At 43.2% G+C, this 19,845-nt stretch overlaps 1 protein-coding gene across 3 annotated transcripts in view; it reads right to left on the reverse strand.

Annotated features, from left to right (window-relative positions):
* The window catches only part of LOC138968404 (CREB-binding protein-like), a 43,659-nt gene that overhangs the window by 5,671 nt on the left and 18,143 nt on the right, over positions 1-19,845 (reverse strand). For all 3 annotated transcript variants that reach the window (XM_070340986.1, XM_070340987.1, XM_070340985.1), the window contains exons 7-18: positions 19,662-19,779; positions 12,824-12,950; positions 12,276-12,520; positions 10,964-11,227; positions 9,619-10,090; positions 9,259-9,377; positions 8,700-8,870; positions 3,603-3,760; positions 2,226-2,306; positions 1,212-1,343; positions 931-998; positions 383-530 (exon numbers count right to left, since the gene is read on the reverse strand). In XM_070340986.1, coding sequence (XP_070197087.1) covers positions 383-530; positions 931-998; positions 1,212-1,343; positions 2,226-2,306; positions 3,603-3,760; positions 8,700-8,870; positions 9,259-9,377; positions 9,619-10,090; positions 10,964-11,227; positions 12,276-12,520; positions 12,824-12,950; positions 19,662-19,779 — 2,103 coding nt within the window. The remainder of the gene's footprint in view (positions 1-382; positions 531-930; positions 999-1,211; positions 1,344-2,225; positions 2,307-3,602; positions 3,761-8,699; positions 8,871-9,258; positions 9,378-9,618; positions 10,091-10,963; positions 11,228-12,275; positions 12,521-12,823; positions 12,951-19,661; positions 19,780-19,845) is intronic.

The raw sequence follows: 19,845 nt of genomic DNA on the forward strand, positions 1-19,845 counted from the left end.
CATTGAGCGTAACCAGCCAGCTTTGAAACTGGTATTTTTCAACAGGTACATGTGGTTCCAGCAAAATCAATCCAAAACAAAGTAAGCAGTGATAATATTGTATCATCTTGCATTTGTACAGATAACCTTGTCAACTGAAATATCAAGCAGCAGGATCTGGACCTTAGAGGAATCAAATCAACACAACACCTCTGTGGAATAAGCTTTTGCAAGTTTTGGCTTATTTCCCAGGCAGCGAAAACTTTCGTCAGAGAAGAAAAGCATTTTTCACAATAGAAACACTATGACTATGAATTCTAGGGACAAACTGTCTGGACATCTGGATCAGAGGATGTGTAGTATCAAAAGCTGGAAAGCATTTCTCTACAAATTGATTACTTACTTGGACATCATCAGCGGCTTGACTTCTGTGATCTTGTCGTAACTGGACAACACTCGTATCGTCACTTCACCGGATCCCATGTCTTTTTTCTTGAGGAAGTTGTTCACTCGGTTTTCAAGGTACATTCCCAGCTTCGTAACCGGGAGTTCTGGTCAAATCAAATCATTGAACCAATGAGTAAAATGCTTTTTTTTTCTCTTCCTCCAACAATCACAAAACTTGCGTACATGTATAACAGAGGTGGGAATTAGCTGGGATTTGCGTGAAACACTCCCCTCTCCCTATGAATAGCGTCTTAAGTTTTCAGTGATGTCAAATGCTATAAATCACGATGAAAATCATCACTTTTTGCAAAGGAGAGGATGGCAATGACAAAATCAACATTACAGGATGATGCTATGGTGTTCAAAGTACCTATAAATGGCGACACCCAAAACACGTATTTGAAGTTTTGAACTAAATTTGGTACAACCTCATGACTTAAATGATCTGCAAACAGTAGGAAAATGGTAATGAAATAGAAACATTCACATAAAAATATGACTTACTTTTGGCACAATACTTGTTCTCTTTCCTCTTCTTGCCCTGGGCATTCAAACATGTTTGACAAACAAACCTGCAAAAGACAAGAAAACACGATGTATTTTCTACTGTTTCCAACAGCACAAAGAACAACATACATCAAAAGTAATCCACAACACAGTTTCGTAATACATTTTTCATCAAGGTGTATAGAACATTTCACAGACTGTTCTGCCTAATTCACCCAGTATCATTCACCCATCACTCGCACAGCACAGCGCCTCGCACAAGTTGAAACAACACTTACGATGGCCAGATGGGTTCGAAGTGCAGGGCACAGATCTGATGCCATGACCTGCCACACTCAATGCAGTCCACAAATGGCTCATAGTCAAGCTGGTCATTCTTCAGCTTCTCAAACTGATCCTTCCTGATTTTTCTGCAAACAACATAGAAACAATGGTGTATGACGTGCGTGTTACAAGAAGCCAAAGCTTAAAAGGTTGCCAACAGCTCAAACTGCGACAGGTTTTCCACAGTCTTATCTCCAAAGAACTCCCAGATTAACACCATTTAGTCATCAACAATATTGTAACTCTGGTGAATATCTTTCTCTGATCTTACGATTTGTGACCCTCCACCACGGGATGAGTCGCATGTCACTTTTGCATGATTTTCATATTTTTACATTTTCCTAAAGAGTTTTTTTATGCTCTATCCAGTGGTGAAACCCGTTTTAGAAAAGAGCGAAAACTGTTTGAGTTATAAGCCTGTGACTAAGGTGACCCTCACACTGTTACCAGACACTCCCTGGACTTACATTAAGCCTAGCGCAGAACCGCGCGAGGTGACATGCGACTCATTTCGTGGTGGAGGGTCACATTTATGTAAACTTTCTGCTCATCATTATTTATTAAATCCCGAACCCTTCTTCAACCTTTCCAAATGGCCCACTACCCCATTGGGTAAAAGGTACAATGTTAGGTTATGTCATTCTAATGAAATTATGGCGAATGCTTCTTTCAAGATCATCTGATCTTCGACAGAAATGCTTCTTTCAAAATGTTGATGCAGAACTCAAATAATCATGGGGTGTGGATTACCTAAAAGTTACTTACCATAATGATGATGTACCCGGCAAAAACTTCCGAAAACTTCACTGATATTTTGGACCACCCACCCCCTTCAATGAAAGTTTCCCGACTTCGCAGTTTCTACTACATTGTTAAGTTCATCAAATCCCTCACTTTTACATCTCAACAATCCAACAGAACTCAACGTCACCATATAACAAATCCACAGCCACACACAGAATACTCACGTTCCTGACTGCGTGGGGTCATCGGTCAGCTCCACTTCCTCGCCGTTGATCTCTTGGAAGCATTTCTCACAATAGACATATCTGTCAGAGAGAACGCCGAGTTTTCGTGAGCTGCTATAGCCACCAGGAAGGTTACACATTGCACAGAGCAGGGGGGGAGGAAGAAGCCAAGTCGCAGGAAGCACCAAAGATCACCACAGCCAGACACAAACAAAGGAGGCAGAAAGCAGACAACAGTTTATCCACACAGCCTAAGGCTTTGTCTTTCCTTAAATATTCCTCTTTCAATCATCTCACACTACATCATAGAATTTTTTTTTATTTTTTTTTTTTTACCATTTCATAGTTTTACCTTTAGAACATGAGCGGAGATCTATCTGCTAGGATTCTCAGAGCTTTTCGTTTACAAGATCATTTGCTCTGCCTCTATTTTATTTTTGTATTCTTCAACCCTTACCACTATTTTCTTTTGCATGACAATGCATGCAAACCACTGTGCTTGTGCACAATTTCAGAGATGTAGCACATTGCAACCTTGAGCACTACGAAAAATGACAAACAAGAAGAAGGAGCACTTCGAACTATTAAAAAACAATGATTAATGCAGCATATTAATTGAAATACGCCATCCTTAGAAATGTTCAGTGTTAAAAAAAAAACACTTGATAAATCAATACATATCCACTTCCAATCTTGACACTAATTTCTTTCCCGAGTTTGACTCACACTCTTGAATAGAATGTTAGCTGTGTGGAACAAACTTGAAAGAACAAAACAAACAGCAACAAAGTGCACCAAGTGAACAAAAGCGGAGGAAATATAACCGCAAGAGGAAAGAAAATTGTGTGCAAACAGCAAACAACGGAACTGAATCAGCAAAAAGGTCAATGAACACCCAACACCCAAATCACACAAATAGTAGTTAGCAACAGAGGGAACATAATCAAAATGGCCAGAAAGTTCAACATGCAATTTGTCAACAAAAAGAAAAACATGAGAAACAAGAAAGGATATGTAATATACACTCAAGAACAACATTATGTAAATAATTATAGAACATTTGTCTTCTCATTGATGAAATTTACAGCACAACTTTCATTTTGTTTTACTTTCAAAGCATTTTTGTAATCTTTCATCATCCTTTGCCTACATCATATACTCTTGAGTATGAAACACTCTCAGCAAGATCTAGATAACTTGAGAAATAAATAGTTTGAAATTAAGAACGCCCAATTAAGCTTTTGATGAACTTAGGCTTACAACCTTTGAGCTAGATTTCCTTTACATCTGAATGCTCTCTTCCTCTGTTTCACACAATTTCCAGTTAACAAATGTTAAAACTGCAAGATCCAAAACACAAGTGAACTCAATGCAAACCTGTTCTGGAAACTGTAGTACATGGCATCACGCGGGATGGTACACAGCTGCTTGCCATAGCAGCACAGGACTTGAGGGCAAAAGACATACTTGCGCCCACAACAGTAACCCAACGACTGCATCACAGAGTCAATCTCGGCCTCAAACACTTCAGCCAACTGGAAAAGAGAACCAACAGAAATGGTAAGTTAGCAAAGCAGCACACATTAGTTTGTTCCATTCATTTTAATCCTTTTTCTCTCAGGTGCCAGAATCTGCATAACTCTACTATACCATTTTCTATATATTCAAAACTTTTAATAATAAATTTTCATTTGATTAATATACTTACCCAACTCACATATAGCAATTAACCCTGGTTCAGTGCTAGTAACGCTGTACGTGTCCCCTTGACAACAAGAGAGACCACTCTAAAAAAGAGTGACCCATCCCATAATGCCAGACTAACTTCACGTCTGACTTCCATTTGCGTGCGCATATGCCGCCATTTACATCATTCCTAAACGAAGCCCAACTCACTACTTTTTTAGACCCATCTACACCCACAGCGGGGAGGAGGGAGGGAATAAACGATGTGAGTTGGGTAAGTATATTAATCAAATGAAAATTTATTATTAAAATTTTTGATTAAATTACAGTAAAACCTGTCTCTAAAGGACACCCTTGGGGTATGGTAATGGTGTCCCTATTAGACAGGTGTCCTTTCTTCACAGGTGGAGGGGCCGGGGCAATATTTTACAAAGAGCACTGAAAATAGAGAGAGAGAGAGAGACTGAGAGAGAGAGAGAGAATTGAGCTATTGAATACATACAGTAGAACACCCTCTTTACGACTTTGAAAAAACCTTGAAAATTAGGTCGTAAAAAGGGGGGGCCTTGGGGGTTTGAGTTTTTTGCCCGGGCGGTCATGAATTTGGTTGCCGTGTATCTACTGTCATGTTTACACACAAACACACAGTTGCAGTTTACTGTCATCAAAACACACACACACACACACATACACACACACACACACACACACACACACACACCCAAACACATTAGAGCATAACAACTTGAACTCAAATTTCAAAGAAAATTTACTCATGGCGTAATACTCGCTCCCCGCTGAGTGAAGCACATTTGACATTGTGGCGCAACCAGTAAAATCCGAATGTCCTAACTCGATAGAAAGCATAACGACTTTTCTCCCAAATCATCTTTCCGCTCATATGAATGATTCGTTGCCTTGCATCGCTAAACTTGACCACGATCGTTGAGGTCTTCGTACAGGCTCCTCTCTTTGCGTACTTTCGCTTCGCTATCCTTCTCACCATCTAGATAACACCGAGTCATTATCCTTGACGACACACAGGATTTTCGTATTCCCGACTCCCAAGGAAGTCGCCGCGGATTGCCACTTCGCTCGATTAGCGATTACTTTATTAGCTCTCTACTCAAGAGTTGGCGCTTTTCTTTTTTCTTTCGCGAATCTTCGTTTGTCAACAAGACAGTCGTCGTGACAAGATAGCGTGCAGAAAAACCCCGGATGTATCAGGATCTCGCGCGCGCGAGATTTCATTTTTATTTCTTCTTGCAATAGTTGGAGGAGCGAGAGCCGCCATGTTGTGTTTTCGTCTGCTCGAAATATCCGCAAACGTCGTAAATCATCCCAAAAAGCTCAGTCGTAAGTCGCGTTTTGGGTCATTATCCTTGACAATACACAGGATTTGCGTCTTCACGACTCCTAAGGAAGTCGCCGCGGATTCTATCGTGCGCGAGATTTAATTTTTTTCTTCGTCTCGCGATAGTTCGAGGAGCAAGAGCCGCCATGTATTGTTTTCGTCTTTTCGAAGTTGTGTTTTCATGTACGCAGTGTCCGTTTGTGACAGTGTTTACACTTCCTACGGTCCGAAAAATCGTGTCCGCGTCCGTAAGTGGCAGGTGTCCGTCCGTTAAAGGTTAGTTATTGTTGAAATCGTGTTCGTTCCATGATAACCTGTCCGTATGTAGCAGGTGGCCGTTACAACAAGGGTCCGCTAGACTCAGGTTTTACTGTACATATCTTACCCAACTCACGTATATAGCAGATTGCTAATAGAGGTGGAGGGCACCTTATCAAAGCAGAAATAAAGAATCTGTCTTACCGCTACCAGAGCAGGTAAAGCAGAACAGCCATCCTATCTCAATGCAGAGACATCTCTGCGATAGACATAGGTGAAACATCCTTAGAAAGCCAGTAAGCCGACTCAAGAACTTATGCCAGGAGACCAACTCAAACAAGAAGAGCAAACGCTCGATCGAGTCACTTTCGCAGTTCTGAATATTATATGAGGCATCAGATGGACAGGAAGAAATTGCTATTCACAACACAATGAGTCACGTTCACATAAAATTTGAGCCCGGTCACTTTTATAGTTTCCGAGAAAAGCCCAACGTTAAGTTGTGTGTTGCCGAACAGAAAAGGCTAGTTATCTCCCTTGTTTTTCTGATAACGTTCGTAAAAGGCTACAGTTGTAAATACTTTGATGTAAAGAATAATCCTACAAAGTTTCAATCACATCCGATGAACTTTGTCAAAGATATAAAATGTCTAATTTTTCCTTTGACGCTGACATGTGACCTTGAAAAAGGTCAAAGGTCAACGAAACCATCGTTAAAGTGTAGAGGTCATTGGAGGTCACGACTAAACAAAATATGAGCCCGATCGCTTTGATAGTTTCCGAGAAAAGTCCAACGTTAAGGTGGTGTCTACGGACGGCCAGACGGCCGGCCGGACAGACTAACACTGACCGATTACATAGAGTCACTTTTTCTCAAGTGACTCAAAAACCAGCTAAAGAAGACCAATCTCTTGCTTCATGATAACCTGGCTGTAGTAAAGGGCAAGACTGCCCTGACATCACCTGCCTGACTCTGCCACCAGACACATTTTTGCCAAACTATGTTGGAGGCCCACTCGGTGACTTTCGAGAAATCCTTACACTGCACCATGTTGAGTGAGATAAAAAGATGTTTCTGAGTTTCTAATTAAATGTGCAGAGCCCATAACAGAAAACTGCTTGAGGGCTCTAACAGAACAAATATGTACGACAGAATCGCCAAGAGCAAGCAACTTGCTCAAAAGAGGATTGTAGAGTCTGTCCTGCCTGAAGAGAGAGGACTGACTGCCCCCCCTCCCCCTTTAACTGCCACCACTTGAAGGCATGCCTAGACAATGTGGCAGTTCATCTAGCTAAGGTTGACTTCAAAGAGTCATTACCTCTAACAACATTAAAAGATATGAACAAGAGCCTTTGTTATAGTGACCTAAACAGATCAGTGAGAGTCAGAAAAGCTTTCAAAACTCGAAAAGTTCAAATATCTAAATATGGCTCAATAGGAGCCAAAATATTGCAACGCGGATCGAATTGTAAATCGGAGCTGGTTACTCCAGTTTCTGCTTATATTATTTCAGAAAATTTAGAAAGAAACCTAATCACCATAGATCAGTCTTTCTACAAAAGAGCTGTCTATTGCAAAATTAGACAGAGAATGTCCTTACTCCCACTTCCCTCAGAAGCTACCAGAGTAAAAATAACCGATTTCCGTGTTGATTAGCAAGGCTAGTTTTGTAAAGGATCAAAGAATCCGATCTCAAAAGCTTCAATACTAGGCAAGTCGGTACTAGAGAAAGTTTTAGCTAGACCAAGGGAGGCCCCTTTAGACGTGCTGGCTAAAAAACCTCAACGTGAAAAAATTGCGACCAAACTGATTCAGTGCAACTGATATCGCGTTAACGCCTTACGTCAAAAAACGTGGGAGAAAATTCGGAAATCGATCATTTGATTAATATACTTACTCGAATCACATAATAGCATTGACACAGTCAGAGATAGGTGTCTGAAAAACGCTATCCCGTCTATAGTTTAAGGGAAGCAACCCATACAAAAAAGAAGCAAGCTTGCCACACAGGGTTACCTCCCGTAGCGTGTATCATGCCACAGCTCCCGTATCCCATACGAGATATACTCATTCGACTTCTAGAATACATAGAAACTAAAAGCGGGGAAGGTGGGAGGGAATTACCTATGTGATTCGGGTAAGTATATTAATCAAATGAAAATTTAATTAAAAATTTTCGATTAAATTACATATTCTTACTCCGAATCACATAATAGCAGATAACTCCAACAAGGTGGTGGGTAAGATCAAAACAGTTCAAACTCACTCTTATGTTATGGAGAGGCATTGCCCCGCTGTCACCAAGGCAGGGAGGAACCGTGATTCCTCCCGGCAAACCGCAGCGATGTCTCTCAGGTAGAAAATCAATACAGACGTCGTCCGAGCGCCAGCAGGCTGTGCGCAAGACGTCGTCTAATCTCCGAAAGACGCGCAATCTTATCTGCCGATTTACCAGGTAAAATGGCCGCCGAGGGCATGTCAACAACATCATCAATGCATTTACTCGATGACGGTTCTAAAACCGAAACAACAGCCTGTCCAGACTGCTTAACTTTCCTAGGCGTTTCTTTGGGAGGCGGAGACTCAGCAGCTACCTGTCTAGAAGTCTGCCTCTACTTGGCGTTAACCGCCATGGCCAAACAACTCACGAAAAAATGTTTTGCAAAACAATTTCACAAGTCAAAACATGGCAAAAAAACGCCCACATAATCAAGAAAAAACGATCTCACCTCACATAGCCGCGAAGACAAGAGAGCAAGTAGAATACCAAGAGGAAAGCACCCAGTCCAGGGACCGAGTACAAAAGCTGAAAACAGCCAGAGCGTACAGAACTGCGACCAGCTAGCTGACCGCTGAGTTTTGGAATGATGTAAATGGCGGCATATGCGCACGCATACGGAAGTCAGACGTGAAGTTAGTCTGGCATTATGGGATGGGTCACTCTTTTTTAGAGTGGTCTCCTTTGTTACCAAGGGGACACGTACAGCGTTACTAGCACTGAACCAGGGTTAATTGCTATATGTGAGTTGGGTAAGATATGTAATTTAATGAGTACTTGAAATGCATGCCACTGTTTTTGAAATCTTATCATTACCACCATGTCTAACTTGGTAACGATCAAAGTCAGCAGTGCATATGAAATTGTGGTCAGAAATATAATCTCACAATTCCTTACCTTTGAACAGTACTTGTAAACCCTTGAAGTTTTTCTGTTGTAGAGCCACGCGTTGTCGAACATGAGCCAGACGTCATTGACGTATTCCCAGGGGTAGTTGTACTGACCAGTGTCCAGCTTGCGTTTGACGGTGGCAAGGTCCATGGGCTTCTTCACAATGTCGTAGTAGTCCTGCCACAGGAATCAAACCATAGAGAGTGGACACTCACAAACACAGCCTCTTTAACAACCAGTATAACCTAATATGGAAACATAACATATTAATGCTTTGTGGATGACTGAAGACAGCACTCTCCTCTCAAGACTAAATCTCTTCCTCTGTGTGCTACTTCACAGTAAGCGAATAATTATAAGAGATTCATTCAATGACTGAACTACAGATCTTGGAGATAACAACAAAATATGAACAAGCAGGTCATGAATCACTTGAATTCACAATTGTAACACCTCAAAAATGTGCAACCTTTATATATCAAACTACAGGGATGGCTGGTCAACTCAAAGCTCTCGAAAAATATACAACTTTTCACACAACTCTTTACAGCCACAGTCAACTTACAGGGATTGCAAGTAGAACTGGATCCACAGGCTGCCGGAAGGGAAGAGATTCAGGGTCCTGTCGATACAGCTTCTCCAGAGTTGGCATCAAAGCCTGCCGTAGCTCATCTGGCTTGAACACTGAAAACAAAACAAAAACTTATCAAGAACCGCCAAATCACACACAAACTCTATAAGATGGTGTACTGTCTTCTCTCACATAAGCAAGATTGACAGATTCATGTATGGAACCAGAAAACAACTTTTTTTTCTTCTTTTATTTTGGTTAATGATAAAATGTGGAAAGAAAAAGTGCATTTCATCTTGTACTTTTGTGCGAGGAAGAAAATGCAGCCAAAAAAGAAAAGAAAATGCAAATCACCTTTCTTGTTGCACGGTTTGGATGCTGAGACAACGGCATTGGCAGTGCTGGGTTCTACAGACGCTGGCTTCATGTCCAAATTGCTGTTCTGCGAGTTCTCGTCCATGGGCTCAGTCTTGGGCGTGTTGATGTTGTCAATCGAAGAGGGTTCCTCCTTGAACTGGGAGGATGAAGCCGACTCCTCTTCACCGTCTTCTGTCTTGATCTCCTGCTTGATCTCCTTCTTGACTTCGGAAGGATCGATCTCCATCTTGCAGGCAATGGGGGCGCTCGGGGTGACTGGTTTGATGGGTTTGGGGTTTGAAGAGGCAGCGATGGCCTTTGCCAGGGAGGAGAGTGGGCCCGAGGAGGTGGAGGTTTTGCCAGACGATGAGCTGGAGAGGAGATTAGACAGGTGCTTGCTGTTCTCCACTACAGATTCAATCTTGGGTTTAACCTCGCCGTTGCTTGTGCTGCTGAGGTTTTGATCACTCTGCAAGATAAATAACAGATGTCATCATTCGTGCGACCCAAATAAACATTAATCCTCATTAGAATAATAACCCAGCACAAACACACACACCCATGACAAACAAAGCTACATAGACGATATAGACAAAATCTTGGTAATGACCAGGTGTGGAGACACGCCCCTAACTAATGCCAAAAATGCCATGCGGGAAAGCTTGCCTCAATGTTTCCAAATTATTCATTCTTTCACAACACATACAAACCTAGCAGAGTTATTTCCAGAAATCTTCTATTGAGACTCCTTCCAATGTTTCCCTCTAACCACAGTCATACATGTACTACAGGAAACAACTGCTGAATTTTGTTTGTTTGTTTATTTGTTGCTTAACGTCCAGCCGACTACGCAGAGCCATATCAGGACGAGGAAGGGGGGGATGAAGGGGGCCACTTGTCAAGCGATTCCTGTTTACAAATGCACTAACCCATTACTTGTGTCCCAGCAGGCTTTAGTAAAACTAAATTAATACCTACTGGAAGATTACCAGTTTCCAGTATGTTAAAATAGGCTTAACCTATCTACTGCTGGACTTACATCAGAACACTAACAGATTAAACTATACATGAATCGCAAGACAAGCGGCAAGAGAAGAGATTTTTGGAAAAAATACAGGTGAATGAGCAAGAAGGCAGAAAAAAGAAAAGAATTCATGAAGAAAAAGAGAGCATGACAGGAAAGAGGAACCAAAAATCTACCTAACAGCAAACTAGAAAGCTCCTGCGGTTCCAAAAACAGGAGGGGCCTTTAATTTCATAACCGCAGTGCCCCACTGCGGGAGACAACTGCTGAAACCTCAACAACAAAAAACGCTAAGTGTAACAAAACCACCACACTAACCTGGGAATTCTGAGAGGTGGGGAGTTGCTTGCCACCAGCAGACGGAGGGCGAGCGTTGGTCATGTTTGGTGTAGGAGTTCGGTTGGGCATGACCGTCTGGGGCTGAGCACCGCCAGGCGAGGGCTGGCCCTTGGAGCCGAGCAGCTGAGATTGTTGCTGCGGGTTCTGCATGGAGTTGGACACGCTGGTCTGCAATTCGGCCGCCAGGCTGGTGATGGCTGCCGACGAACTGGTGGCAGTGCTGGACGCCGACATCGGACCTGCCTGCTGACACAAGTTAAAACAGTCTCCCGTCAAAAAGTGCTCTTACTTCTAGCTTTTCATCTAGTTACACAGGTTACAAACGAGTCTGTGCCAAGCCATGATCAGCAAGAAGATACATGTCTGTAAAGAGTATTTTCTCTATGGAATTAACAACACTACAAGCACTACACCTTCTAAAAAATTATTTCTCTTTATTTGGTGTTTAACGTCGTTTTCAACCACGAAGGTTATATCGCGACGGGAAAAGGGGGGGAGATGGGATAGAGCCACTTGTTAATTGGTTCTTGTTCACAAAAGCACTAATCAAAAAATTGTCCCAGGGGCTTGCAACGTAGTACAATATATGACCTTACTGGGAGAATGCAAGTTTCCAGTACAAATTTCTTAGATACTGCTTGACTAAAATCTTTACAAACATTAACTACTTCAGCAAATAAAGCAGTACCTGCTTATCAACCGTGGAAGTAGTACAATCAATACTGCTTGACTAAAATCTTTACAAACATTGACTATATTCTATACAAGAAACACTTAACAAGGGTAAAAGGAGAAACAGAATCCGTTAGTCGCCTCTTACGACATGCTGGGGAGCATCGGGTAAATTCTTCCCCCTAACCCGCGGGGGGTTTCTAAAAAATAAACGCTAAAAAATGATTGTGGCAATGTTTCCACGAGTTTCAATCAAATGGAAGATCTTGAGAATACACTTGACACGCACAAAAAATGGAGTTGTGCACAGGCTTCCAATAAAAGCGTGCTTTGAGTTATCTTTCTAATGTTAAATATAGGAAATTAAAAGTCTAGTTTTCTTTCATAAAACTACAAAGCTATATTTTCATTCTGGAATTTGTCCCTGAATGACCTATTTCAATGATAACATTTAGGCACAATTTCATACCCGTTCTTTTTATTCATTTAAAAAAAATAAAAATCTAGGCCTCATCAGGTTCAGCTGAGCCCAGCAGCCAGATTTCCCACCCAAAGATTTACAAATGGCATCACAAGCTCTCACGAGAAAGTGAAGTCCATCCATGGAGACGAAACGTACCTGAGACTGCGTTGTAAGGTGAGAGACATGCTGCTGACCAGGCATCCCTGGCAGCATGGAAGGGACCTGCATGTGGTTGGTCTGGGGACCCACCCCTTGTGGCATGCGCACCCCCGGACCTGCGTTCGGCTGGTTGGGGCGCAGCTGGTTCTGAGTGGGGCGAATGGGGGGGCCAGTGCCAGGGCCCAGCATGTCGTTGGAGAGCTGGAGGGTTTGTGCAATCTGGGTGTTGGTCAGCGGGCCATCTGCAGGGACAACATTCAACGTAAGATGAGCAGGCACTATGAAAAACAGTTCCAAACAAGACATACCTCTTTAGTCAGCAATGCTCTATGAACATCTTCAAATCCTGGAATACATACATAACCGAATCAAGGGAATTTGACAAAACCTATCAGAGAACAAGGTCTTCTTTGTCGGTGTGCAAAATGTTTTGTGTACAAACAGGTTTTTTCGTCATTTTTTTTTTTTTTTACGTGTATGGCCATTTAGGCAGACATAGCAGAGAACAAGAATGCTAGTAGCAGACACCCGAGAGATGAACTTACTCTGTCGCATCTGATTGGTGATAGGCGCGGCCCCAGCATTCTGTCCACGCATACGCTGCATGCGCTTCTCTTCCAGCTCCTTCTGGATCTTGTAGATTTTCTCAGCCAGCAGGTGGTAGTACTCTCCCTACAAAATCACAAACGCAAAATTAAAACAAATTGAAGGTAAACTTACCACCGTAACTGCTTGTAAATATCAAAGTCAGCTTACAGATAGCATGACAAACATTGAACGCATTGAACAAATTCAATCAGCTCCTTCACTTTGCAATACTGTGCACTTAAAGCTGTGGTCTATTTATGACTATCCAGGGCTTTGAGTTTGAAAAGATAAGGTGAAAATCATGTACCGAATTCTGTACAGCAAACGCTACCCGAAACCCCATCTATACGGCGTGTATGACCTTGAGAGCTTCAGTCAACGCTTGAATTTTGCAGTGGTAACATCCGGTTTGCTCTCTCAGAGCTGGGCATACTTGTCAAGAAGGATCGAGCAGAAAAAATAAACGACTTGGCAGGGATTCGAACTCAAGGCCTTGGGTCCTCGAAATGTCGGGGCCGATGTCTTAACCGCTAGGCCACTCCACCAGTGTTGTCAAAGATGGAAAAAATAATAATGTTATATCATTCTACGCTTAAACTACCATTCATGCGTTGCAAAAACGTAAAAATTGCCCTTCAAATTTGCCTTTATTTGCAAACATGTTTCACGAAATCGCAGTACATGTTTATACCGTCATGCTACACGACATTCGCTCCTTGCAAATAGCTGCGATATCTCTATTTACAACATGCAAGAAAAATGACAAGAAGAGTATTTGAATCTTTCTTTCTTTATTTATTTGGTGTTTAACGTCGTTTTCAACCATTCAAGGTTATATCGCGACGGGGAAAGGGGGGGAGATGGGATAGGGGAAAGGGGGGGAGAGTATTTGAATCTCTCCAAAGCTCTGTGAAGTTAAAAACATACATCAAAGAAATAGTTATACATGCAGACCTGTTTACCCCCATAAGTGTTTTGGAGTAATGCTCTGCCCCAAAAATAGTAATCCTGGCACAAAAATAGTAATCATCCAGCATTCGTCGCCAATTACAACGCCGCGGCACATGACAACTGTGTCTGTGAAACGCAATCATGCACATCCATCATTTACAAACAAAACACATCAGTCAGTTTTTGTAGTCATCATAATTTCAAAGAAGATCACATCAAAAGCACATGCATCACTGATTCTTTTTCTTTTGCTCGTAGTAGGCCTTTTTCAGTGTGTCAAGCGCTTCTCTACTGTACTTGCGCTTGCCGAATGAGTGAGGGCGAGACTTCACCACTAGAATAAGGCTCTCCAGCCTCTCATCAGACAGACATGATCTCTGGTCAGTCCTGTGCTTTTTCACCCCATTTTGCCATTGAAAAAAACAATGCCAAACATGTGAATTGATAAAAAAAAAAAAAAATTAAAATTTTTTTTTTTAAAAATTTTTTATTTATGAAAATCGTAGTCTTGACACGGATAGCGGAATGGCGTATTTTTTGCAGAAAATCGTAATAAATTACGCCAAAATCGTAAGGGTAAACAGGTCTGTACATGTATTCACTTCTGAACAGTGGGCGGATTGATATATAAATCATGCTGCTTCAAGAATAACATAACATGAATTCATATCAATGTTTTTCCTTATTTTTCTCAATTGGCGCAGTAGCCTAGTGGTTAGGACACCAGACACGAAGTTTCGAGGTTGAGAGTTTGAATCTTCGCAGGGGCGTTTATTTTTTCCCCTTAATCTCTCTTGAAGATAAAATATGATCAGTCTTAAGAGAGCAAACCGGATGTTATCCCTGCAAAATCCAAGCGTTGACTGAAGCTCTCAAGGTCATACACGCCGTATATGTGGGGTTTCGGGTAGCGTTTGCTGTACAGAATCCAAAATTTTAATAATAAATTTTCATTTAATTAATATACTTACCCAACTCACAAATAGCAATTAACTCTAGTTCAGTGCTGGTAACGCTGTACGCTGCCCCTTGGCAACAAGGGCGGCCACTCTTAAGAAAGAAAGTGACCAATCCCAAGCCAGACCAACTACTGGTCCGACTTCCGTATGCGTGCGCATACGCCGCCATTTAATCATTCCTAACGAAGCCCAACTCACTTCTTTTTTAGACCCCAATACCAACCACAGCGGGGAGGTGGGAGGGAATAAACGTTGTGAGTTGGGTAAGTATATTAATTAAATGAAAATTTATTATTAAAATTTTGGATTAAATTACATATCTTTACCCAACTCACAAATAGCAGATTGCTACTAAAGGTGGCGGGTATATAGTGAAAATTATGATATTAGGACCTGTCCTGCGGCTACCAAAACAGGTAACGCGGAACTAGCATCCTGTCTCACAAAGTCTCTGAGATAATAAAAACCTCAGCAGACCACCAGTAAGCCGACTCCAGTACTTCAGCCAAAAAGGCCTGACCGGAGGACTGTCAAAGAGGAGGCCCATGCCCTTGCCTCAAACGTTCTAGCCACAGTGAGAGGCAAAAATGCCCTAACATCTCCAGACTGTGTCTATCAACAGGAAAACACCTGTCTGATCAACCTGGAGACTCACTTGGTTAAAGTTACTTCCGCAATATCCTTACACCTTACTGTGTTAAGAGATATCATAAAAGTCTCTGACTTACTGACCAAAAGCCAACACCGTGACAGGCACCCTCTGAGCGTCCTCACGGGACAAAAGAAACGCATCAAGCTCCCCAGGAGCAAGAATCCAGTGAAACAGTCCATCTAGGTAAGGTTGACTTCCAAAAACTCATACCTCTACCAGGTCTGCCTACCCTCCAAGTGAAGCTTCAGGGACAAAGTTCTGTTGAAGATTAAAAGAAGCAAAAGTCGAGGTTGTTTTTAACCATCATTTGGACGAATCTTCGTTTGCGAGCCGCTAATATCCACACGGTGTCTAATTATGCATCCGCACCGAATATGCATACCAGCGCTCATTGGTTAATAACAGTATATTCGATGATTATTTTCATTGGTCGACTGAAACGTTTTCCTCATTTTGAATGAAGTGGCAAACGGTTCTTCACTAATACCGAAAGTGAAAACTCCCGTGGGTAGCTTCCCTTTGCCGCACAATATTTACATATGTTTTAGACCAATGAACGCTGGTATGCATATTCGGTGCGGATGCATAATTAGACGCCGTGTGGATATTAGCGGCTCGCAAACGAAGATTCGTCCAAATGATGGTTAAAAACAACCTGCAGCGAACGGAAGCTGAAAACTAAAGGTGCATTTAGTTCAAACAATCATTCAACTGTATTTATTTGACCTTACACAGGCTGTAGGAAGAGGCAAACCGTCTTGAAAAAGATTTTTCCCCAGGAAGCGACTCCAAGAACACAGAAGACTCGAAGGTGAGTGACGTACCTTGTAGTCTTTCTGTGATAGTAGTCGTCCAGTGGACGATACCTTCCGCCTGTGGTCAGTCATGTGCTTTTTCACCCCATTTTACCATTGAAAAAAAACAATGCCAAACATTTGAATTAATAAAAAAAAAATTAAAATTTTTTTTTTTATTTTTTATTTTTTTACTTTTTTTTTTTAATGAAAATCGTAGTCTTGACACGGATAGCGGAATGGCGTATTTTTTGCAGAAAATCGTAATAAATTACGCCAAAATCGTAAGGGTAAACAGGTCTGAAAGTGCCGACTACCAACACCACAGTGTTGACGGTAGAAGGCTATCCCATCCTAAACCGGAAGACACAGCCGCAAGAGCGGAAGCGAAACCGGCCGTAGGTTAGTAACCATCAGAACCTATCGGTTGGATAGAAACACACCGGAAGATCCCGTTATCCCCCGAACCCTTCCAGCTGCGAGCGCCACTGCACTTGCTAACATGAAACGGAACCTGAATTCAGTGCTTTTCAGTAACGAGGAAGCACCTTCCTCTGAACAGCCGTCAAGCACAACCGTGCCATCCGGAAGCTGACTCCCTGTTTGACTGAATTGTCCAACAAAGAACCAGCCCTACTGCTCACTTCCTGCCCCCCGGGAGGAAGCGGGAGCCAAACTTCAAGACATTTGCCAACTACAGGCAATGAACGACGATTCCCGGCCGCGGAAGTGAACTTACGTTCCTCCGAACCCCGGAAGTCGTCGAACAAAGAGAGAGAGGTGGAAGAAGTAAAAAATTACTCTCAGCCACCCCCTCCTGTCAAAGCCTAAATGCCGTTTTCCAGTGCCCACGTCAATGCGCTGGACAACTTGAACGGCAAGATAAGCTGGGTGTCGTCCACCACCGTGGACCACCCTCACAAGCCTCCCCTTCATGCTCGGTAACCAAGTTAGGAAGGTGACCCCCAGAGGGGCTCGCATGGTCAACCCAAGAATCACCTAGCCCAACAACTTCCTGCCCGGAGGGCGGAAGCTTACGTTGCCCAGCCACGAAAATGCGTGCTACATTCCTCCTGCGAACGTCCACCACTTTCACCGGAGAACCCGGCTACACGCGGCCATTTGCCAACTCCAGGGCAATGGACAACGATTCCCAAAAGCTGGAGAGAACATCCTGTCCCTCCGAACTTCCGGAAGTCGAAACCAGATAGAGGTGGAGTAAGTTACACCTTGCTCTCAACCACCCCTTCCGGTCAAACTCAAATACCGTTTTCCGCCGCCCACGTCACTGCGCTGGGCAACTTAAACGACAAGTAAGCTGGGTGTCGCCCATCCCTGTGGACGCACCCTCATGTGGAAGTACCCTCGTTATCCTTTCCTTCATGCTCGCAGTCGCAATCAGGAAGGTGACCCCAGGACCGCCGCCGTTCGCGGTCAATCCCAGAATCACCAACTTCCACAATGCCTAAATGCCGTTTTCCGCTGCCTGCGTCACTACGCTGGGCAACTTGAACGGCAAGAAAGCTGGGTGTCATCCATCACCATGGACGCACCCTCGTTAACCTTCCTGCCCGCCATCGTAGTCAGGAAGGCCACCGTCAGTCACTCCCTCATGCTCCAACGCATTCCGGAAACTGACCCTCAGATAGACTCTCATTGTCCACCCAAGAGTCAGCTTGACCAACTACTTCCTGCCCGCCATCGTAGTCAGGAAGGCCACCGTCAGTCATTCCGTCATGCTCCGACGCATTCCGGAAACTGACCCTCAGATAGACTCCTATTGTCCACCCAAGAGTCAGCTTGACCAACTACTTCCTGCCCGGAGGGCGGAAGAGGTTGCCTGCGCTCCCCGAATTCGTAATGAGAGGGACGGAGCGAGACACCCTTTCGCTGCTCATCGTGGTTTTCAAGGCGCTGTAGCACTTTACTTCACAATGAGCTCGCACACCGTTTTCGCTAGAGCACCTAGCTACTAACGGTGTAGACATACCTTGGTTATGCGTTGCCACATCCAGGAGCGCACCGTCATCAAGTAAAGCGTGCCAACAGCACTAGTCACAGTCGCTGACGCCCGAGCGGAAGCTGCAGGAGACTGCCGGATCTTGGCTAAAGACAAAACATCAGAAACACCGGAAGGGCGAGCACACAACTCGTCCCGAGTCGAAGACAAAACAGACGCCAAAGTAGACGCCTGCGCGCTAGGTGTCAACAACACGACGCTAACTCCGCCGGTGCTAACCCCGGACAAGGAGGAGAACCAGAAGCAGAAAGGGCTATACCCGAAAAGCTATCCTCGTTAGAGGTAAAAATAGTCTGCACGGGGGTTGTTTGTTTGCTTGCCTAAACAGGAGAAAAAAGAGAAGTCGGCTCTGAAGCTAAAAGCGCGGAAACTCCTGCGCCCTTACCCTTCTTTATGCCCTTCTTAGTAGGAGTAGCATCAAAAACCTGACTCGAACTAAGCTTCTTCTTCGCGCTATCTAAAAGCGCAGCCTCGGCCACGGCAAACAAACTCACGAAAAATTTCAAAGAAAACAATTTCAAGAAAAATTTCACAAGTTCAAACAAGCGACAAACGTCGCTAAAATTACAACAAAATCAGAGAGATCTCACCACACAGCATAGGTAAAGGTGTGAAGCTTCGGCGGAGACCAAGGGGCGAAGCCAAGTCAAGTCAAAAGACCCAACAGTAAAGCTGTAGAACAGCCGGAGCGTACATAAGGAGCGACCAGTTCGCTTGGAACGCTGAGTAGGAATGATTAAATGGCGGCGTATGCGCACGCATACGGAAGTCAGACCAGTAGTTGGTCTGGCTTGGGATTGGTCACTTTCTTTCTTAAGAGTGGCCGCCCTTGTTGCCAAGGGGCAGCGTACAGCGTTACCAGCACTGAACTAGAGTTAATTGCTATTTGTGAGTTGGGTAAAGATATGTAATTTAATTCTGTATATGATTTTCATCCCTGTCTTTTTAACCTCGTAGCCCCGGAAAGTCATAAATAGACCACAGCTTTAACACAGCACATACACCAAAGTCATAAATAGACCACAGCTTTAACACAGCACATACACCAAAGTCATAAATAGACCACAGCTTTAACACAGCACATACACCAAAGTCATAAATAGACCACAGCTTTAACACAGCACATACACCAAAGTCATAAATAGACCACAGCTTTAACACAGCACATACACCAAAGTCATAAATAGACCACAGCTTTAACACAGCACATACACCAAAGTCATAAATAGACCACAGCTTTAACACAGCACATACACCAAAGCACAAACAGAGAACCCTCCACAAAACATCAAACAGTTTTACATCCACACGACAATCACACTTTACTGAGAAGTATATCCTTAGAAAAGTAAAACATATAATAAGAGCCTCATAACATAACAAAAACAAACCTATAAACTATGAAAAGGGAAAACTCACTCTGTCGTTCGCTGTTTCGTACATGTCTCCCTCAACTTTGCGAGCGTATGCAACAAGGTTTTTCATGCGGCTGTCTCTCAGCGCAGCTGGGTCCGGAGTAGGGAATATGGCTTGAACTCTGCAACACACAGTTCTCACGTGCTTAGACGTTGTACAAATGAGGACCACAAGGTTAAATACAGCA

This window comes from Littorina saxatilis, linkage group LG6 (assembly GCF_037325665.1).
Source record: "Littorina saxatilis isolate snail1 linkage group LG6, US_GU_Lsax_2.0, whole genome shotgun sequence".
In the NCBI taxonomy this organism is placed as follows: Eukaryota; Metazoa; Mollusca; class Gastropoda; order Littorinimorpha; family Littorinidae; genus Littorina; species Littorina saxatilis.